This window comes from Clarias gariepinus, chromosome 14 (genome assembly GCF_024256425.1).
Source record: "Clarias gariepinus isolate MV-2021 ecotype Netherlands chromosome 14, CGAR_prim_01v2, whole genome shotgun sequence".
Lineage (NCBI taxonomy): Eukaryota > Metazoa > Chordata > Actinopteri > Siluriformes > Clariidae > Clarias > Clarias gariepinus.
The window spans coordinates 15105752-15129579 of NC_071113.1; the positions used below are offsets into that span (position 1 = coordinate 15105752).

General features: G+C 36.8%; 1 protein-coding gene across 1 annotated transcript in view; it reads left to right on the plus strand.

Moving 5' to 3' along the window:
• The first annotated feature begins 25 nt into the window (after nucleotides 1–25).
• Nucleotides 26–23828, plus strand: part of spata20 (spermatogenesis associated 20) — a 45542-nt gene continuing 21739 nt past the window's right edge. The window contains exons 1-12 of the mRNA XM_053511951.1: nucleotides 26–515; nucleotides 1860–1988; nucleotides 2174–2238; nucleotides 2335–2489; nucleotides 3850–3993; nucleotides 7185–7374; nucleotides 7546–7676; nucleotides 7792–7896; nucleotides 9360–9434; nucleotides 9997–10209; nucleotides 12704–12896; nucleotides 14780–14948. Coding sequence (XP_053367926.1) covers nucleotides 316–515; nucleotides 1860–1988; nucleotides 2174–2238; nucleotides 2335–2489; nucleotides 3850–3993; nucleotides 7185–7374; nucleotides 7546–7676; nucleotides 7792–7896; nucleotides 9360–9434; nucleotides 9997–10209; nucleotides 12704–12896; nucleotides 14780–14948 — 1769 coding nt within the window. The 5' untranslated portion in view covers nucleotides 26–315. The remainder of the gene's footprint in view (nucleotides 516–1859; nucleotides 1989–2173; nucleotides 2239–2334; nucleotides 2490–3849; nucleotides 3994–7184; nucleotides 7375–7545; nucleotides 7677–7791; nucleotides 7897–9359; nucleotides 9435–9996; nucleotides 10210–12703; nucleotides 12897–14779; nucleotides 14949–23828) is intronic.

Consider the following 23828-nt stretch of genomic DNA (forward strand, 5'->3'; position numbering starts at 1 on the left):
AAGGACTTTTACTTCCGGGTATTTTCAGCACGACGCATATGACGCCCTCGTGTGGAGAGAGTAGATGTTCCGCATAATCGTACAATAGACACACTAAAATATGAGTTTATCTGCTTGTCCCGCTTTGTCTGTTCTTGATTGTTTGATTTTGGTCATTAGTCTTTTTTTCTTTAAACGGACGTCGAATTGTGGAAAAGTGTAACGTTCTTTTCAACCTGTGAGTAAACGGTCCTATAGTGACCTCTAGTGACTGATTTGTGAAGTTCCCATTGAATCAGAGATTCCGGACAGTGCTGTTGTTTGTTTGCGGGCTTTATGATGCTCAGATTATTCCGCATTCGGACACTGTCGTCTGCGACTTTTCCCACGACTTCGAGTCTGCTCAGTGCAGCTTTCTTTAAAAAACACACTCCCCCGAGTGTCACTCTGTCTAAGAGGCGGGACTGTGGAGACACACCTGTACACACCGACAGCTACTGTAGTCGTCACTGCACTGCGTCCCGGGCCAGCTTCAGGTAACAAACCGGAAACACCAGGAGCTCATTGTTCCTCACTGTAATATTAGTCACTGGAGAGGGGTCGCTCCAACACAAGCGCTTCTTCACGCAGTGTCACACATGCTGAATGCCTCTCTGTCCCAATCAGCAGGCTAACCGACGTAAACAAACTGCTTTCCCCGGGGGTGTTTTGTAAACATGATGTCTAACAGAGTTGTCTTTAAATCAGGCACCATGTCAGAATGTCTGTTTGAGTGGCTAGAGACAGATATAACTCACATTGTTCTTACTGAAAGCTTTTCAACCCCCAGTGGTGAATGACCAAGCCTTTAACAATATAAATACTCTCTCTATATATATAATAATGTGTCTCTCTCCCTCCTTACTACTACAGCCTTCCAAACATGGTGGTCTGATTAGTTAATGTGTATAATGTGCCATTAGTTTTATTTGATGGTGCATTTTTTGCTAAACTTCAGCTCTGTACAGGTTCACTAATGTCAATACGCTGACCAGCTTGAAGCTCTACGTTACAGTTACAGTCGTACGTGCAACATAAATTTTATGACAATATTGGTATTGTAGTGACTTCACTCATTTTGTATTTTTCTGGAGCAGAATGTTGGCACAACATTCTCTCATATCTTTATACTAAATAATGTAAATTCAATAAAAGAAATGGAAACAAATGTTTTACTGTGACAGGCTGCAAAGTGCCTCAAGATACAATTTAAAAATTGGACTGGCCACTTGCCAGGGTCTAGAAGAAAACACAAACTGTCACCTTCAGCTGAGAGAAAATTTGTTCAAATGGTAAGGAGTAACCCACGAACCACCAAGCCACAGGCCTGCCAAGGAAGCTTCTGGAACTCCACTGTTATAGTTTACACCCAAGTGAGTTTTACTGAAATGCTGCTGTCCAAGAAAGAAGCTCCAGCTTCAAAATCAAGACATTTAAGCTGAAGTTTTAAACAGCTGATCACTTTAACGAAGAAAAAACCTTGTAGTGGAAAGTTATGACCAGAGGTTACGGTTAGCCTCTGGTCATAACTACACATAAGGTGTAGTTAAAGGAGTAAAAGTGAGGCATCTTATCTTTAAGAATGTTGGTGGTAGCTTCTTACTGTACATGGTTGAAATTGAATGGTTCAACAGGACAATGACTTCAAACACCCATTGAAGCTGGTTATGTAATGGATAAAGCAGGCTGACTTTCAGTTTTTGTATCCTCGATTAAGTTCAACACTAGCAAAAGTGTAGTGAGATATCCAACTAGAATTTTCCCAGATGTTGCAAATCTCTAAGGGGCAACTGTAAATAGGCTTCCTAAATTACAATAAATCTAACTCTGTTTGATCCTAGGACTTCTCAGGTAGTGTGTTTCAGTATGGCCTCCGGAAGCGATGGAAGAAAGACACCAAAACGCACAAATCGCCTGAGCAAAGAGAAATCCCCATACCTCCAGCAGCATGCCCACAACCCTGTGGACTGGTGAGGAACTGCCGAGACAAATAAATAAATAAAAAATGTAGTAAACACAAACCTTTTTTTCCCACATACTCCACAATACACTTATTTTATATTTGACTGTTTTTTTTTAAATAAGTGCATGTCTTCAGAGCTTACCTTTTTTATTATTATTATAATAACTATAATTATTTATTATTTATTTCCAGGTTTCCCTGGGGTCAGGAGGCATTTGACAAAGCAAAACGTGAAGATAAACCCATATTTTTATCAGGTAAGCACACATCAGATGGTATAAACCAGAATCCATTTCTGTAATCTTGTAATCCCCGTAATCCTTTTTCACATTCATGGTTTCATCTTGTCACAGTGGGCTACTCTACTTGTCACTGGTGTCACGTGATGGAGAGAGAGTCATTTGAAGACGAGGAGATTGGCAAGATCCTCAGTGATAATTTTGTCTGTATAAAAGTTGACAGGGAGGAGAGACCTGATGTTGACAAAGTCTACATGACATTTGTACAGGTTTGCTTCACTATAAAAAACATCAGTGGTACCAGTATCTGATGAATAACTAATTTTCCCTAACGTTATAAATGAGTGTCTTCAAGTCAAACTGGGACTTTTGATTTTGCAGAATAACAGAACACAGTTATGAGAGTAAAAACTACCTTCATTTCTCTATATAATATACTGTAATTGCTACACCAATTCACGTTTGCCCCGGATATCATCAATGCAGAAAGTTTTCTCAGTACACCTTCCGCCATGACTGGACTGCATGCTTCATTTCTGAAACACTGGTCTCCCAGAAACTCAAACATGTAGAACTGGCTGTATAGAGAATGTGGCAATAACCCTGAGATCCTGTATTGTTCAAGAGGTGTTCGTAAATGATTGTGTGTTAAGTCCCCACAAACAGATCTTTCTCTTCCGTAAGTTGGTGACGTTAGCAAGTTATTTGTTGAATTTCAAGTCTGAGGTGTTCCACTCAATGTTTATGGGATTGACTGCACCTCATTCGTAGATGTACAACCTTCTTTTAAACAATCGGTTTTATGCCTTCATTCACAAGAAATGTCATCACAAGTCCAGTTTTGACTTGAACGCATCTTTTAGGCTTTTTATTCTGCCTCACAAGAAAATATATATGATAAGTCGTTATCTTTGTCTTATACAACAGCACTGTTGAATTAATTGGTCAGATGGTGTTTATGGTGTAATTATAACAACTGAAAGTAATGCAGTTGAAATTACTGGTTTATATTAAAGCATTCTTTTTAATATGTTTATAATTATTTCATTCATAATGAAATAATTCACTATAATTTAAGGTTATTGGAAAATATTACGGAACAAGAAATGGAAATATTGTTGACATTGGTGAAGCTTTCTTTTAGGAGCTTTGAATTTAATGTTTATTGAAGGAGTCTTCAGTGTGATTTCTTTTTATCAGGCGGTAGTTCTGCTTTTCAGTTTGTCTGTAACATAAAACACCTTTTTGCTTTATGAAATTTAGGAGAAATTCTTATAAATGTTGTTAATATAATGAGAATGGCAACTAATTTGTCTTTACAGATATTTTACAACTTTATACTTAAATAGAAGTGGCTAAAAAGCTACATCATTCTTCAGTTAATCAAAGTAATCATGCGATTGGGATGTTGTTCAAATACACTCCAGGACATGATTTTAAAGGAAAACTTCAGAGTGGTAACATGCTGAATCGCACTACAGCGTTGCTGATTATTTTCCTATAGCATTATGTCTCATTATGATTTATTGCTTGCATATTGCCTGCTTCATTTATTTGTTGTAATATTATGGGTTGGTGAAATATTCATTAGAGATGTGACATGCCATTTTTTTCTCTCTTCCTCATCAGGCAACTACTGAAGGCGGTGGCTGGCCAATGAGTGTTTGGCTTACTCCAGATCTGAGACCGTTTATTGGAGCTACATATTTCCCTCCAAGAGACCTGGGGAGGAGACCTGGATTTAAAACTGTGCTTTTGCGTATATTGGAGCAGGTACAGCACAAATGAACCTTTGCAAACTACACACTTAATATGAACACTTCTTTCTTTCACGTAATCAGTGAATCTAAAGATACTTCCTGTGCAACACAGCAGATGCTATGAGTGGTTTGAATGTGTTCGAAGGGTTTTTGGAGAAAGTTTAAGCCAAGAAAATAAAGTTTTCCTTCTGTGACTTGCCATTGCAGTCACTTCAGTTACAGTACTCTGTTACTTTCACTCCGGCAGTAATAAATTACAGGTACTAATTTACCATTGCCTAACATTTGCAATATGTTTTATGAAATAGGGCATTATGCGATTGGGATGTTGTTCAAAGACTATCTGTATAAAAAAAATAGGTTTTTGTCTGTTCATTGGTCAGAACTCGATTTTTCAATGATATCGTTTATACAGATGCTGCAAGATTATGTCACAGCATCACACAAAATTGGCTAGACCAAATTAAATTAAACCTTTGCAGTACTGAAATAACAGCACTACAGTTGGTTTAAGTGAATTGTAATATGCTGGAGTCATTTTAAGACAAAACTTTATCTTTACCAAATCTACTTTTTCAATATCTCATCTGTGATTCACTCTCTGAACTTAGCGTAGACAAGGCATAAGATACTCAACCTTAGAAAATTTTATTTCTTTGTAATATTAAGTTAGGCAGAGAGTTCTGCTATACATGAAGACAAGCAGACATCAGCTTCAACGTGAAATAATAAAATGACTAATTACATTAAAGCTGATCTGCTCATTTTTATCTCTAAGCTTTTAACTATTTCTACACACTCTTTTCCCATCAACGACGGGTACTGACGCTAGGGTTATACACACCATATTGATATTCGCTCAGCTGCCTTCACATGCAAATAAACTTGAGTAACATCCAATTCTTAATTTAATGTGATTTTGGCCCACCCTTTGCAGTTATAAGAGATTCAACTCTTCTTCAAGGCTGTGTTTATGGGAATTTTTGACCATTCTTTCAGAAGTGCATTGCATCAGGCACTGGTGTTGGACGAGAAGGCCTGGTTCACAGTCTCCGCTCTAATTCATCCTAAAGGTGCAATCAGTTTGAGGTCAGACTAATCAAGTTCTTCCACACCAAACTCGTTCATCCTTGTCTTAAGGGACCTCGCTTTGTGTACTGGTGTAAAGTCATGTTAGAACTGGTCTGGAGTTGTTTTCCAGTCATTGGGCTTGGCCCCTCACCTCCAGTGAAGCCGTAAGGCTTCAGCATACCAAGACATTTAGGACAATTTTATGCTCCCAACTTTGTGGAAACAGTTTGGGGATGGCCTCTTTCTGTTACAACATGACTGGGCAACCATCCACAAAGCAAAATTTAAAATGGGATGTTACTCAAGTTAATATGCATGAGAAGGCAGGCAAGATACTTTTGGCAATATATTCGTACTTAACAAAACTCTGTGGCATAATGTAGTAAGAACTGTGGTGGGAAGCTGTTGGTCAAACGGTGCAAACTCGTTTTATGATAGAGAGCCAGAAGCAAAAGTAAGCCTGGCAGATTAGGAAGCTTATAATGCTGTAAACTGTGTATTGTTTTTAATGTTTCTAATGATTTTCAACGGTATTTTCAATTAAAAAGGTTGTGTGCATCGAAAAACAACCCTTTTTTTACTTGATTGGCCACTACTTGCTGTTCAACCTCACAAAGCATGAGATTGCTACTTGTATATATAAAAAAGGAATAAACGTATACAGTACGGTGGAACCTTGGATTATCAGCATAATTCGTTCCGGAAGTGGGCTTGTATTCCAAAACACTCGTAAAACAAATTTAATTCACCCATAAGAAATAATGGAAACTCAAATTATTAGTTCTACAGACCCAAAACATTAATACCTAAAAGTAATTAATACAAAATATAAAGTTAAAATAAAACAAATTAACCTGCACTTTTTTTTATTATTATTTTTTGGGTTTTTCCAATTTTCTCCCCAATCTAGTCGTGGCCAATTCCTCCCCGTCACTAGGGGGCTCCCACATTAAGGCTACTACTACCACTCAGCCTGGAGGGCCGAAGACTATCACGTGTTTCCTCCGAACCGCGTGACGCCAGCCGACCGCATCCTTTCGAACTGCTTGCTCACGCACCATTAGGGGCGGAGTAACATACTCGGAGGAAAGCGCTAGCCGCTCCTTCCGCGTGCGTGAGCTCACAGACGCTCCTGATTGGCTGTAAAGCCGTGATTAATGTGGGACACAAGAACCTCTCATCCTTCCCCCCTGAGAGAGCTCGGCCAATCAGCTCTCTCTATGCCTCCGGCTGTGAGAGGAAAACAGCATCACCCGGGGTTCGAACCAGCGATCTCCGGATGATAGGGCGAGCACTTTACCACTGCGCCACTCGGAGGCAATTAACCTGCACTTTACCTTAGAAAGTAAAAATAAATCCCGACAGCTAAGTGTTTCCGTTTATGTGCGAAGGCTCTGTGTGTGTTTTTGGGTCTGTCGTTGTATGTGCGCGCACGCGTAATTTGACACAGTCCCGGTTCACAAACACACACACTAAAGGCAAAGACAGAGAGAGAGAGAGAGAGAGACAGTGTGTGTGTGAACCGGCACGGTGTCAAATTACACTCGCGCACATACATAACGACAGGCTGAGGAAGAAAATGGATTTTGCACGGATGTTAATTGTACCAGTGAAAGACGTGCACTAAGACCCAGCAGGGGAGATGATTACCCCAAATTCCGCAGCGCAAGAGAGAGAAAAAACATTGGCTCAGTTGACGTGACGCTCACCGTCAAAACAACAAGCGCATGCGTGATACATGATACTTGGTACTTGTAAACGCAAAGACTTGCTCGTGAAGTCAAAATGTATTAAAAATCTTTTCTCGTCTTGCGGAACACTCGTAAACCGTGTTACTCACAGTTCGAAGTTTTACTGTATATGTATATATACATATAAAGTAAATAACCAGTCTGCAGGCTAATGAGAATATGCGGGGGGCACAGCAGAAACAGCATTTGGGTTAATCAGTAAGTAGCCCAGGGTATTATTGTAGGTCATTGGCTATTTTACTATGCACACATCATAAGCAGTAGCATGAATACACATGAAGCATCATGTCAGATACACAGATTTAAGTAACCATAACAAAGAAAAGGTCTGCTGTGGATGTTTTCTTGTCTGACTTTTCATTTATGCTGATATCCATTTCAGTGGAAGATTAACAGAGAAGCGCTTGAATCCGGTGGGGAACGCGTGATGGATGCTCTGCGGAAGGCCACAACCATTTCTGCTCACTCAGAAGAAACTCTACCCTCAGCTAAAGATGTGTCTCACAGATGTTTCCAACAGCTGGCCCAGACATATGAGGATTCAAATGATGCACCCAAGTTCCCTACGCCAGGTAAACAAATGCTCGACGGATCTGAAGGCACATAGGTACAAACCCCAAGAGCTGCTATGGATAAACATGGATTTGATCTGCAGATGTAGCGGGTTTGCATACAGCTGTGGTGTTTTTCACTGCTGTGTTGATTACAGTTAAATGCAGATTGGCATTGTTTCTCCATTCCAGTAAACCTGATGTTCCTGATGTCATACTGGTCTGCAAATCGTGGTTCCACAGAAGGATTGGAGGCACTGCAGATCACCCTTCACACCCTCAGAATGATGGCTTTAGGGGGAATTCATGACCACATAGGTCAGGTAAATTTGCAGGCTTTGTAAGATATGTGGTGATAAAAGGGCAAAAAACACAATATAGAACTGCATCAAGTCTCCATTGTTGTCTATCTCATTTTCTTTCTTTTGCCTGTTTCAGGGTTTTCATAGGTACTCTACAGACTCATCTTGGCATGTGCCCCACTTTGAGAAGATGCTGTATGATCAGGCGCAGCTGGCAGTGGCTTACATCACTGCGTATCAGGTCGGTCTGTGCATGTGGCTATGTTTGTGAATGTCTGATGAACAAATTGTATGTTTTTCTTTTTTTAAACACTTCCTTTTTCAAAAATGCAAACATTTTAGTTCACTAATCTGCATGAAGATATTTTAGATGTCACTTTTTATTTAAATAATACCAGAGACCTACAGATAGGTATACTGTAGCTTGTAAGTGTTCGTTTAGAAGTTTATTTTATCCAGCACTGTGGATTTCTATAACAGTACCTCTGACAGTTGTATGGTTTGCAAGCTTCATATTAATGTGTTAGTTTCTGTTGAATAAATATATGCATAATTTTCTGTAGCAGAATAGCTGAGTCTCCACATAAAATAATATAACGTACACGTTGTACACGTATTCTACAAAGAGACATTTTGGCATTTTATGAAATTCTCTGGTTTGTAAGTGTCAAGGCAAGTTCTGCAGCGTAAAGTTAATTTTGAGTGCCATAAGAAGTTTTTTTTTGGTTTTACTAATTTCACAAAATAATAAAGAACAGGATAGTGAGCAAATGTTTATGTGACTCTTAATAAAACCAAAAGCATAAAATGTTAGGGTTTGCCGTTATAAGAAAATAATTCACGAAGCCTAACGAAAATCAAAAGGGATTATTTTCCTATAACATCATAAACAGACGCACTTTATTTTTCTTATGCCACAACTTTTTGCCAGTGATTGTAATTTCCAACCTTTCTAAAGTTTCTGTAATCATTTATTATTAAAAATCGCTCATAGTCATTCCATAAATGTTTCATACTAATCTAATTCATGATTCACTTATTGTTTATCTTTATTGAACAATAAGGAATCCTAAAGATTAAAAAATCATAGATTTTTTAAATATATTAATTATTATCTTTAGTTAATATGTAGTATTTGTGATACAATTTCTTTGCGAATAAACAGTTACTATAGGAACAGAATCACATTTAGGACAAGCACATTAATATAAATCTGTCTTTTGTGTCACAGCTGGAAGAACTCTTAGAGCCATGATGTAATAGAAAATATTACATTAAATTTCAACAGCTCTGTTCTATAGTTGAGCAATATCACATGAGAGGGAGTGCTGTTGCACTAAATATGAGAACAGCAGTGATGTGGCATGAGGGAGCAGGCCGAGTGCTGAAGATTTCACAGCAGTACTGATATTCTGTACAGCAGCACAACCATAAGTCTGATATTGCTTTTATACAACATATGCCATTTATTATCAACAGATTATGGTTTGTTTGTTAATTGTTGGGCTCTGCCAACATATATCCTCCTGTAACTGGCGTTAAGCTGATGGCCATTTTATTAAGTTTATTAATTTCTATTTGTTTTTAAATGTTTCTTTACTTCCATCGATAATCATGTGATTTATGAAGTCTGGTGTTCCTTGAAAACTATGGCCTAGCTCAGCACTCGTTATGGTATGTTACTGTTGCTGCTTTTTAACACAGGTGTCTGGCGAGCGTCTGTTTGCAGATGTGTCCCGCGACGTGTTGCACTACGTCTCCAGAGACCTTAGCCATCAGGTGCAACATCAATCTTTTAAGTTCTTACTTGCTTTGCTTTGCTGAGTTACAGTAAGCAGATAGGGGGGAAATCTCCACACATTTTGAAGTCATGCCACCTTTATGCACTTGGTTAACTATAACAAATGGTTCACTGTCAGTGAATAAAAGGCCATTAAATCCTTTGAATTAGGGTTATATGTTATAGAATTTCTCATCCTATTGTACCACAACTGTGTGGGTGTGTTTACATGAGCTCTTGTGGCACAGGGCAGATTCTGTGCATTTACACTAAAAGGATAAGGATACATCTCAAGGCTCAGAAAAAACTTTCATATTAATTGTGTACCTCAGTCTCTAAGGATCCATTTTAATAAAGCATCCTGGGAATATCTAGAGCTTTTGGCAGAGTATATCTATAATCAATTCATGTGTATGTTGTCCTTGTTGTTTATCATGGAAAATAAAATTTTGTATTAATACAGGCAATTTTTTTTATTTCTGTCAAAATCCTAAAATTGTGCCTTATACTGTATAATCAAGAAATTCACTTTATTTTATAACACTGTGCTGCCCCCTGCAGTCTGGTGGCTTTTACAGCGCTGAGGATGCAGACTCTCTGCCCACAGCTAAGTCCAGCGAGAAGAAAGAGGGGGCATTCTGTGTGTGGACAGCTGCAGAGATCAGGAAGCTGCTCTCAAACACGGTGGAGGAGGCTAAGGGACGTGCAACACAAGCTGACATCTTTATGCATCATTACGGTGTTAAAGAACAAGGCAATGTCCAGCCAGAGCAGGTTGAGTTTATTTAAAGGTCAAATATTGTAATTCTTTTTGAACAAGTCTTAGAGTCTCCAAAAGGTGGCTTTTAATGCTCCTGTTGAAATATCACATAGATCATAGATCCCAGAAGTTTCTTGTTTTACTCCTGTTTCAGATGTGCTGTTTTAGTGTCTGTAGCGTTAAAATGCAAATGGGTAACTGCCTCTTTATCTCTTTTATAGAAGTGGATTTATCTAGCCAGTCAGAATGCATGAAATGGAAACAGGGTTAACCCACCATATTTGGGTATTTCAAGTTTCAGGCATTTCCCTCCCGTTGTCAGTCCAACCACTAATATCTAACCTAGCTTTCTTAAGCTCACACAAGACACATTTTCATTTTTAACCCTTAAACAGATATAAAAATAGATTGCATTCTTATATCCACACACACAATAGATCTGTTGCTGCTAAAACCCTTTTTTGTCCCCTAACATTTTTTAGAATAGTTAGGACTACCCTGATACAATAATAAGATGAAGTTGATTAAAAAAAAGGTGAAATTCTCTGGTACATTCTGAAAATTATTTTAAATTACTAGCCCACAGTTTTATTTTGCATGCAAACAAGATACTGTTAGCAACATTAGCCCCACTAAATTTAGAAACCATCTGCAGCATGTGAAGTTGAAGCATGGACAGTCAGAACATATTCACTGTTAACATATCCAGTTTGCTGCTGTGTCCCACCTCTCCATTGGTGGGATACGAAATCTGCCATGGACATCTGAACCTCTGCCTTTGGACCACCTTGAATGAAAGCATCGGATACCGATCAGCAGTGCTGCACCTGGCTCCTCGCATTGAGGGTTTGTAGCTGATGTATAGGACCAGGCACTTCTCCTCATCCTGGGACAACATGGCTCTCAATCCTCTGTTTAATGCATCACTCCGTGCAACTACACTCTGGACCTGTTTGATCCATCCTGGTGCCTTGTTTCTGGTTGGAGTTGCGACGCCTAACTGCTGCTGAGGACGGCTCATATGGTCTGCCTATAGAACCTGTGATAATTAGGGAAAGTTCCTCTTAATAACCATGAAGATGGCTTTGGATTGCATTAATATACTTCTTGTGTGATGGCTTATGCCTGAAATCACTTGAAAAGTGTTTAGGATTGGAATTGCTATGAGCATTCTTGTGCCCAAGACTTCCTACATACAGCTTTCAAAGTCTGTCTGATTCTCAAAGAGTCTGATTCTCAAGGTCCTCTGAGATATTCTCTAGCCCCTTTTTCATAAGTAGCACTTGTGCATGAGTTTAGCACCTATAGCACCCTGAAATAAACCAGGTTAAGGAGCACCTGCCGAACCTCTGACTGTGTCTAGAGCAGTCTGGGTCTGGAAGCAGTTCTACTTCTCTGCCCACAGTTAGAGAAGCTCCTGGTATTGGACTTGGTGGATGCTGGCAAGGAACGAGGTGATTTTGGCAAGGGCAGAAGACCCTATTCCTTCAATTCCTGGGGTTTGGAACTAGTATAGCAAGTTCAAAACTGAAGGGCAGGAAGCAACCTGTGAGTCACAGGAGTGACTTTATTGTCCTTTTTCTTAATTAGAATTTTTCTGCAAAAATGTGATACTTTCTCTCTTCCTTTCTTTCTTAGTCTCTCTTTTACTTCTGTGTTGCTTTTCCTTACGGAACTCTCGCCTCTGCCCTCCTTATTTCCTTTGTGGCTCACTGCAGCACAGAACAATCATCAAACAAATTCCCCACAGGTGCAACCTTTTGCCACTCAACTCTCCCAACTCCCCTCTCCCTTCACAGACCAGTGCTTGAGCATGCCCCCACTGCCAGAAGATACTATAATCCTAAATGTGGATGATTAGCTCTTAAAAGAGGGATTTATTACATCATAAATACATCAAAGATACATGGCCTGCATTATTATTAACTGCATAGTAATATAAAATCATGTGACCGGGATGGCAACATAAATTAGTCATATGCTCAGACATACGCATAAAGTCACATGGTTATAAATTTTTTAAACATTTGTCACTTTGCAGAAGAAAAAAAAATTAAATTTATTTTTATTGCAGTTAAATGTAGTTTTCAATTAGTATTTTTTAAACTTATGTGAAACTTTCTATTTATTTATTTTTTATTTTTTTTTCTCCAGTATTATAATTGGACTCTTTCATTATTAAGGGTAACTTGTTTCCCCCGAGGCACATAAAAACAGCCAACCACATATTTAGGAACTGCTGTCCATGCTGCAGGAAAGGAGTATACACCCTCCCAAGCAGAGAACATGGCCTCTTTTGTTCCCTTGACACTCAGCCATGCATAGCTGTGGCCACAGTCTCCTGACAACAGGGTGACTGCTTTTAAGTTGTGTCACTCGGGATCCACTTCGTCCAAAATCTTAAAACATGTTTATATTTTTATCATATACCAGATTAGTTTCTACTATGTAATATGCATGCATCATCAAGACTTTGTGTTCCTCTTTTGGGTTTATATGTACGTGTAGGATCCACATGGAGAGCTGCAGGGTCAGAATGTGCTGATCGTGCGTTATTCAGTGGAGCTCACTGCTGCGCACTTTGGCCTGAGTGTGAATAAGCTGACTGAAGTGCTTACCAGTGCCAGGGCCAGACTGGCTGATGTGCGCAGAGCACGGCCTCCACCTCACCGGGACACTAAGATGCTGGCCTCATGGAATGGTACGAATCATATGCACCATAATCTATTTCCATCTTTTTACTCAGGCTTATGCAGCTATTAATAAATGTAACCGGATTCAGTGGTTACCAAGGCTGCCGTGCTAAACACTGTTCCACTGTGCTGCCATTTCTTTAATTTAATCTATGTCATTTAATTTTAATTAATATGGAGAAGTGAGGGATGGCTCAAGACTATTGTATACTTATTTAGCATTTACAATTAGTTTTTTGTTGTAATAAATCAGTTTTCCTTATAAACTCTATAAATCTCATATTGTATACTGGGAACATATGACGTCTCATTGTGTTTTAAAATATTTTTCCTTAAAATTTATTTTTTATATAATCAGAACCCAAAATTTAAAGAATTCTAGATAAACTTAATTCATGAGAATCTATATAGTGATTCGAAAATGGCTAAAACAACTAATTATCAAAAAATGGTAATGAAATTATTTTCCACAACCTGCTTTGGAGGTACATACACTGATCATGTTTTTTAAATGCACAATTGCACCATTATGTTTCCTAACAGCACCACTCCTGTGTATATTTTCTTAAGATTGACTAATGCGGTGCCACATTTATTTTTCACAGCACATTCTGTTCTGTGTACATGCTGAGGTAATGAAAGGCTATCAAAACCTTCAGCGGGTGCCCTGGTCCTTTCAGAGCCCTGTGCACAGTTTTAGCTCCCATAGTGATTAATGAAGTAATTTTTTTTAAACTGAAGAAATATGAGACATGTTTAATCACAGCAGTTCTTAGTATAATACATGCCATTACTTTGGTAATTCACTAGGACTGTATCTGTATCTCTGAAGGAACTTGCATTAATCAGTGACAAAGCGTCTCACATACTTCTATGAATAAATGAAAAACTGATGGGTATATTTCTAGTAATGCTGACTTTTTTTTAGGCTTTAGACTTTTTAGAGAAGGTTTAATAAACTTTTAAACAGAAAGTATGGATGGGTGGGGGAATGTTCAGAGATGGTATAAGAAAATGAAGTTAATTTTCTGAAAATATTAAAAATATGCAGTCACCTGCTTTTAGTTGTCTGAAGTTTTTGAGTGTACGAGATTAATCTTTTCTTATGCATATAGATCATTGCCATTAAACGCAAGTAGGAATTTCAGGAATAGAAAATGCTGTAGATTTTATTTATTTTCTTTGATGTGCTATAACATAAAAGCAAGGGATAAATATTTACGAATTGAACATCGTATGATGTTTAACCTAAAATATGACAGATTTAATTAAATACATTTTATTACGATAAAATAAATGTAGTTTTTTTTGGTCAGTATAATGGTTTATAAATAGTCTGTAATGTTGTAAATCTCTCATGATCCAGTACATCCATTAATTTTATTTTTGGTTTTATTTTCTAGTCATGACTTAATCAGTCAAGGTGATGAAATAATAATGTATGGATGGGTTGGAAGCTGTTTTATGACACCGCTTTTGAGTTGTTTTATGTTCTGGAGTAATAACAGAATTCCAGTGCTTTGGTTAACTCATGCTTTCTTGTAACGATTACATGTTGACAATAAGCTGACCTTATACTTACTTTAATACATTTATGGCTCACTTAAATTCTACTTATTTATCAAGTCCTTTATCTGTTTTTGGGATAAGCAACATCTCAGATTAAGTTGCTTTTTAAACTGTTTGGTGAATTTTTGTAACCTGGTATGGCCCTCCAAACAGTCTAAAAAGTTTTATCTCAGAATCACATTCACAGCTGAGGTCTGAATATCAGGGTGTGTATTTTCAGCGTCTGTATACAAAACCCTTAGTGTGTAAGCTTAGCTCTGAATATTGCTCTGTATGTTGAATGGATGACTGACATTTACTGTATCTGTACATATTGTAACAGGGCTGATGCTGTCAGGATTTGCCCGTGTGGGGGCAGTATTAGGAGACCAGATTCTGCTTCAGAGAGCAGAACAGACTGCACAGTTTCTTCAAGAGCACCTGTGGGATGAGGAAGGACAGCGCATGCTGCGCTTGTGTTACCGAGGTGACAACATGGAGGTCGTGCAAACGTAAGGAATATTTCTTTAGTTTCCCTCATGATTGGATTACACGCTTACAGAAATCATGAGAAGCAAACACAGATGAGAACTGTGTTCTTTTACACAAAGGAATGAGTTCTCTCTCTCTTTTTTTCACAAAAGTGTTATTTTTGAATGAATGTCAGTGTTTCACAGCAGACATTTCTCCAACAGAAATGCTCATTATAAAGGAAACGGTCATCTGTTATAGTAGTATGTAGTGAGTGCAGGCTGTAGCACACAAAATGTGTTTTCATTTATTCAGGAAAACTAGCACACATTCCATACTGTTTCCAATTGCACACTCAGTACTCATTATTGCCTTAGTAGAGGTAGAAATAACCCAGATTCAGTAAAAACAAATGCACATGGGCATTGACTTTGGTTTCAGAATTTCTCCCTTGTTTTTTGTGCTTTCGGCTTGGTGCTTATCAAAGTATTATACAGAAATAAAATATCTGTTGTACATTTTTATTTTAATTTTCCATTTGTCCCAGACCTGGACTCACTACTGTTTTCAGGATCTTTGTTTTATAAGAAAGATAAATATAATGCACTGCTGAAATAGGCATTGCTTTAGAAAGAAAGTCACAAAAAAAGCCATTGTTGATTCAAAGTGGCTAGTGCATCCTTTCATTTCTCCACTTTTTCCCAAACCCAAAATGCTGCATAACCTGCAGTTGAAATTCATTTTTGGCAGACAGCGATATTCTCTCTGCACTTTACATTCCTTTTGCATAGTGCTTTTTTTATTTTTATTTTTTTAGTCAAGTAGAAATTTAGGGCAGTGCAATTTAAAGCAATCGCTTTATGTCAGGGTTTCATGCCAATAAATAATGAATCAGTATATTAGTGTTATGGTTAGGCTTGGCATGCTATTAGTTAACTAATTTATGCACCATGAGTCTTAAGATGAAACTATTACTGTTAATACACAGAAGTATAAATGTATTATTCAGAAACATCTTCCTGCTTTTTAGTGTTGCATGGTATTCTGTAAAAGTACTATGGTACTAAAGTTTTAAAAATGGGAATATGCCAGCATTTTAAAATAACTGATAATTTTACAATGTAAACAGAGAGAGTGCAGAACACCTTTTTGTTTTGTTCAGAGACTAGACGTGAAGCAGCAAGAGGCGAGCCAAAGTGAAATATAGAGATATTTCAGTTATACAGTGGGCGAAAAGGCGAGCGCCCAAACACAGCAGCATCTCTGTGCGCATGCTGTTTTCAACTGTGGAGAGTTTTTTTTATGTTGGGTACATCCGCTGCACATTTGATCTTCCCTCTCATATTTCTTACGAAATAAACATAAAAAAAAAATTTTAAGATGAGTATTGGCTTTCTCTAAAGTGGACAGTGAATCAAGTTCAACCGTACATGTGTCACCAGTTAAAGTTAAGTGAGCATCTAAAAAGTGCATGCCCCCGATTAACTATGTAAGCGCTATCAAGATTTAAGTCATCTACCTATATCTATATTGCAGGAAATTTTAAATATTGAAGTGTGTTTCCCACAGGTCTGAAATATACATGTGTTGGTAGACATATATGCACACTACTTAAGAGACTAAGTGGATGTCATACATACGGTGTTTGTTTCACTTTAGACTGTTTTGGGATAGGAAGGCAATTGTATTGGGGTAATAGACACACCTCATTTTGTGTTTTCCATGTAATGGTCTCATTGTGTACAGGTGTGCCTTATATTGGGGCCAATTCCAAAAGACAACCTTTTTCAATGTGACATCAATTTCAACATTCTGTGGGTATAAAAAAGATGGTATTGTCAGTAAGTCATTCCAAGTTCATCATTTAAACAGACATGAACAGACAACGTCACTTAATGGACAAGCAGCGCCACCTGGCCATGGCGCGCCTTCGGGTCGGTGGCAGGCAGTCAGATATTGCTCCTGAACTTGGTGTGTCATCAGCAGACTTGCATCAAGACACAGAACTACTGGCAGAGTTCATGGCAGACCCAGGAGTGGAGCCCCACGAGTGACAGACCACAACGATGACCAGTACCTAAGGACCCATGCACTCAGACATCGTTATGCAACTGCCACACAGCTGCAAGCCAATTTAAGAGATGTGAGGGGTACTAGGGTTTCCAGACCCATTTGCAACCGACTCCACTGCTTCGGCTTGAATGCCAGAAGACCGTTGCAGGTGACTCCACTGACACCAAGACACCGCTGTGAACGTTTGCAGTGGGCACAAGACCATGTGACCTGGAGATATATATATATATATATATATATATATATATATATATATATATATATATATATATATATATATATATACACAAAGTTGGGGCCTGAAATGGTCCACGGCTAGGTATGCTGAAGATGAGTTCCTTGGGTTAGGGTTAGGGTACAGGGTTCCTTGGGCCAAGATACCAAAGCTAATATATCGCAGCCTATTTATACATATTAGCATGATTCTCATATAAGCATAACTTTTCTACTTTATTGACACTTTGAGTACAGAAATGAAGGTGTCACAACTGAAATGCATTCAGATTATATTTTATAATGCTGTACTTAAAGGGTATGCCACCAAGTATGCAAACATAGCAAATGCTTCTAATATATCAGCATGCATATTGGTAGTTTATGTGATAAATAAATTGGCAATAAAAATACTGCCTGATAGTATTTAATTAATTGTATTGTAATACATATTAAATATTCACTGTTCAACTTGATAGCAATATCTGTAACCTTGCACATTCAACATGTCAGTTATCTAATTAGACAATCAAGCAGCAGCAGTGAAAAAAAGTCAGGTCAAGGGCTGTAGGTAAGCTTTACTTCAAACATCAGAATTAATTAATGTGTGATCTCTGTGACTTTGTTCGTAGCATGATGGTTGGTACCAGAAGGTTGTTTTGTGTATTTCAGACACTGGGATTTTTACACAAACAGTCTGTAGAGTTACACTAAATGGGGCGAAAAGCAAAAAAATAATAATAGCCTCATATTTTCGGTCTTGACTAACTGAAGAGGAAAGCAATGAGGTCTTCTGTTGTAGCCCATCTATTTGATGTGTTGTGTACTCTAATATGTATGTGCAGATCACCAGCCTTTCTTAATAAAGTGGCGAGAGAGTGTAGTTTTAAATAATCCAAATTTTACCATTCCATTGTGTGGACTGTATTCTGCCCATTCCAGTATTTGTATACAGCCTGATTCTTATAGTTAAGAGATGACTCCAGGCCTCACAGTGATTAATTGCTATTTCTTATTAAATGTGGGGGCTTCTCAGACACTTGTGCCTGTTATTTTCTATTTTCTTGTGCACTATTCACTGTGGCCAAAAGTTCCAGAGCCAAGTTAAATATATAAATTTGACATTATGAAATGTGAATTGAATAATCATTAATAATTGTCCAAAATGTCACATTGTTTCTCCTTAACATTTCACTGATGCTTCCCACATCTTGGGAAGAGATCTCGGAGGTGAACATGTATAGTTTTTTTAAATAAAAAATTCATTTATCTAGAAATTTGAACGAATGCCAATACATGAAATTTATAAGTAATATTTTATATAATTTGTATTTATAATGACTAGAACTTTTCATGACACTTAACTTAATGTCTCAGGATTCTGTGGAGTTTTGCCTTGTAATTCTCTTATTGCAGTAGTCAAAACATCAAACATTGAAGTTCTAGAGTATCTGACAGCCTTGAAATGAGGTCTAATTTATTATGCTGCATTTTCTATGGCCTAATTTGTTTGGGGTTAAAATTAAAGGCAAGCGCTTGTTTTAAATGGATGCAACTGTAGTCTTCTGCTGAAGCAGTTTTACTAAAAATGCCTGCCAATCTTAGAGGTAAGCAAGTAATTTTAATAATCTAAATGGGCAACCCAGAAAATTACGTTATGCACCTGAGTAAGTCTGGATCCGGATCCAGATATCTGTTAAATTATGTTTGAGTAATCAGTATAAATCTTAAAACTGCTCTTGTAATGTACTTTTTGTACATTGCAGATTTTTATACTGCATCATAGAAATCAAAGTCATCTTCAGAGTGTAAATACAGTTAAAAGAGTTGACATGCCGTTGTGCTCGCATGAGCCACAACACACAATACTCTTTGTTTATAGAGCCCAGAAGCTGAAATTCTGGATGTCAAGCTGCTCTTAATTTGCCATGTTCTGCTGCTGGAGGACTTTTCTTCTCTGAATCTGAAAGGCAGAGGCAGACTAGGTGATTAAATTACATGAGAGGAGACACTGGAGCACGTCTGTTGATTGTGTTGCTGCCCCACTTTAGTTCTTCCTCCCAAGGAATCGTTTCCTTTCTCTGCTCATCCTTATGAATATTTTACATGGCAAATTAAAGTCCATTGTACAGAGTGAAATAGGTGATTATTTCATAGGTAGATGGCAGTTTTTCTTGATAGTTAAAAAAGTAAAATAAAAATCCTGAATAGGTGTTAATTTATGACATAAATTAAAAAAATAATATTGTGATGTCTGGATGAGATACTGTGATAGAAAGTTGTAAATCATTTCTGAGGTATCTGTCATCCTGTTTAGCATGTGTGTTGCATGAAGAGGAGATCTCCATATGCTGCACAATTTTTATTTGCATTTAGATACCTTATTCTGTATAGATATTAAGTAAATAGTAATAGTTTCACTGTATATATTCAACTTTTGTATTTTGATGAAGTTACAAGTGGCAAAAAGGAATGATGATCACAGAATGGACTGCTCACTTAAAAATTGGTTAGAAACGTGTAATTTTGTATAAATTTAATGTACAGTGGAACCTTGGATTTCTAGTAACTTGGGCATTTTTCAAGACGAATAAATTAAATTATAACTTGATAAACCAGCGAGGTCTTGATATACGAGTAGTACGTATGCGATTTGTCTGCCGAGCGTCACGTGATTACAACTGAGCCAATGGTACTACTCTGTCGTGCGCTGCGGGATTATGGGTAAATGTCTCCCATGCTCAGTCTCAGTGTGTGCGCATCACTCCTATTGACAACATCCGTGCACGTGTGTACTGTTTATTTTTACATACACAACTTTTACAGACACACAAACGCGTATGCGCACAAACACACACTAACAGAAACACTGATCTATCTGGATTCTTTTCAAAGGTAAAGAGCAGGTTAATTTGTTCTATTTTTACTTTAAATTTTGTATTAAATATTTTTATATAAGTATTTTTGGGTTGTGGAATGAATCATCAAAGTTTTCATGATTTCTTATAGGGAAATTCGCTTTGATATACAAGCATGGTTCCAGAATAAAATATACTCGTAATCCAAGGTTTAACTGTAGTTATTTATAGTAACAGAGCAGCATCCAGTAGAGTTGTAGAGTCAACTAAACAAACAGTGTGAGAAAAAATTTATTTAAAAAATGTGATTTTCTCTTGTGAACAGAGAAATCCTGAGGTATAGTCTCCTTTACTGTACAAGAGACTAATTTGGCTTATGAATACATTTGGTTTTCTATCTATAGATCACAATTTACGATCGCATTTTGACTTTCACTACTGAATGTAAATATCTAGGCACTGCCCCACTTTTCATACATACAGTAGCTATTCATCAATGAAATACAAATCTTACTTGAATTTATGTTACGTTAATATGACAAACAAATGGAGGTCACTCTATGCCCTAGACCTTTAATTTACTTCCTAATAGAGTTTTATCTTCAGTTCTGTCTGTAAAATTTCTCCCACACTCAGCTAGATACACTGTCACCTCAGTTGACATTCCTGAGAACTGTAGATAAAAGGTTCCTGATATATTTCTTTAAATCAACAAAGTGCTTCAAAGAATGTTATTAGATATCTGCCTTTGTTATTCAATGCACCTTTGCAGCGCTTACTAATATCAATGTCCTGTTGATGTCCTTGTATAGTTTATTTCCAAGACATCTGTCCTTCCAAAGAAGGCCTTGTAAAATTGTTTTTTTTTTGTATAAATGTTATTATTGTTATTTTTATATTGTATCTGGAAAAAACAGTTGCATTATGTCTTTAAAAAAAAACAAAAAACAAAGCTATTAGTTTAGTTGATACCAAGGGTAAGCTCTGGTTTTAAAAAATGTGTCCAACGCAGTTGTGCAGCTCCTTGAATGACCATGAGACTCCAAATGTTAAATGTTACATGTGCTTGTTAAATGTATATGGGAATTACAAAAATTATCACTTAGTTTTAATAGATTTTTATTGTTAGTCTTTTTCCTGTTTTTATTCAATTACTAGCAGAAATACCCGTCGTTGAGGGATAAAGGGTTTGTAAATAGTTAAAAAGTTAAAGCTAAAATCTATAAGCTGATCCGCTTTACTGTAATCAGTCACATTATTATTTCAGGTTAAAGCCCATGTACATGTCTGCCTGTCTTTCAGTACAACAGGACTGTCTAACTTTTTAATACAAAGAAATAAAATTTTACCAAAAGGTTGAGTATTATGCCTTGTTTACACTCAGTTTAGAGAGTGAATCACAGATAGGAAATCGAAAAACTAGATTTGTCTTAAAACAAAAACAAAAAAATACAAAATTTATACAAATTCTAAAAATACATAAAAATACTATTTAAATACAAATAAAACAAAATAAAAATTTACAAGGTTATTTTTACTCTTACTCACCATTTTGATTTCACTTATGGTACAGGTTAAACATCAAGTAAATATCTGTGTACTGCAAAAGTTTCATTCAGTTTTGTCCAATGTACAGACAAAACCTATGTTTAATTTATGTAGATATCAAAACATGTTGGCATCTTTGCTCCACATTAATATCATAGAAGTTAGTAGTACTGACAATTATTTTCAAGTTAGGTCATAAGAAAGCTAAATGTTAAATCCAGTTTTGTGAAAGGAATATATATTCTATATTCTGTTCTAATTAATTAAACGCTATTGTCAATGCTACAGTCAGTTCCAAAATGAATGGCACCTTTCATAAACATGAGCTCAGTCACATTCAATACAATATTTTGAAAGATAAAATATTATCATACTTCTTTCAGTTTTAAAAATATTAGCATTGGCATATTATTGGCATATCCACAAGTGATATTTGATAAACCTTCATCTTATATTTACATGTCTTAATAATATTCAGATCAGAAGAATAATACAGTATGAATATAGGAGAACACTGACTTCCTGTCCTATCTCAATTTCTGTGTTGATTCAGCATTATTCTTCTCCAACTGTGGGCAAATTTTAACCTCCTGGCAGAATGATTTTTTTTGTGCATTTTCACCATGTGCTTATAACTGTGGTGTCAGTAATGCTTTCTTAAGTTAAGGTTTATATCTCAGAGAACATGTCATAGTCAACAGAGATCCTAAAGGAGAAGAAGAAGAATTTGCCTGCATTTTATTTGAAAGATTTTTAAGAGTGCCAGTCCATGTATCGTATATTCTTTAGTCAATATCTATATATTTTTCTTTAATTGACAGTTATTAATAACCTTAAATAAAAACACTTTTGTTTATTTAAGGTTCCATTATCTATGGAACTATAAGGGCATTGTGGCGACCCCTTAACAGGAGCAGTCAAAAGATGAACAACATTTACATTGCATATTAGTCTAAATAGGTGACCAAGTAAAAGAACCTACGGTCATTTAGAACCTTTTCATTTGCACTGATTTAAAAATGGGTAAGTTTTAAGGTGATATGAATGCAGATGGCATTAGAGTCTATGTCATAATATTAAAGAATCATATCACACATTACACTTTTAACACTATGATCAATGCAGAACTTGAAATTAATATGACTGCACAGACAGTACAAGAATAAAGAAGCTGTGAATGATCTAGTGCTTCATAACTATCTGTGACGTTTCCTTCTCAAAGTTTCACGATTAAAAGTTTTTTTTCTCACGCACTTTTCGTTTTCTTTAGAGAAGCAAAACAAAAAAAAATAGTGAGAGTGGGGCAACGAGCATCATATAAAACATATCCTTTTAAACTTCATGATCTCAGAATTTTTATATTCAATGTTTTTCACAAAACTACTCGATTTATGGCTTAGATACACTTTATTACTGCTGGATCTTATTCTGAGCTATTTATTAAACAGTTTAAGACTCATGCTGTAAAGTTAAGGTCACTGCAGTTCACAAGAGTCCACACCAAGCAAAATCTTTCACCTTTGCTATTGACGGCATGTAGTCTTCTGACTGGATTACATTACTTTTACTATTTTCTTATTTCTAGCCTTGCAGTATTGAAAGTATAAGCACCAGCCTTGCTGTATTTTCAGTATTGATCCAAATAAATAAGGGTAATTAGAAGTGATTTCAACTTTAAATAAACCAAAAGGTGTGTGGATGTGGAATGCACAAACAGTAAGCTGGCAGATTTACATCAGTCTACTAAATACAACAGAAAAAGTACCTAATCATTCTATGTTCTTAACCTTAGGTTTTGCATTTGCCTACAGTAAAAGAACAGGTCTGACACTTTTCTTGTTCACGAAATGTCCAGAGAATTACAATGAAAGAAAGAAACATATTAAAAGCACATAGCAGATAGAGCAATGCAGCCATAGGTTAGATATATTGTAAAGGCAAATATAATAGTTTCCACCTGGATCTGTAGTCTGGGCCGGACTCAGCAGGGATTCTGTACAAATGAATGTTTTTTTTCTTGTCCCTCTGCTAGGAGCATTGGTGCCAGGAACGCTTCTCTGGCATTCATAGTTTTCTAAAAATAAATAAATAAATAAAAATTATAGAATAAAATAAATGAAACAAAATGCCAGCAGTGGATCAAGGCCAAGCTGTGACATTAACTGCTTAGGCCTTCTATGTATATCTATAGATGTGTTATACAATGTCACTGTTAGTACTTCTGTACAC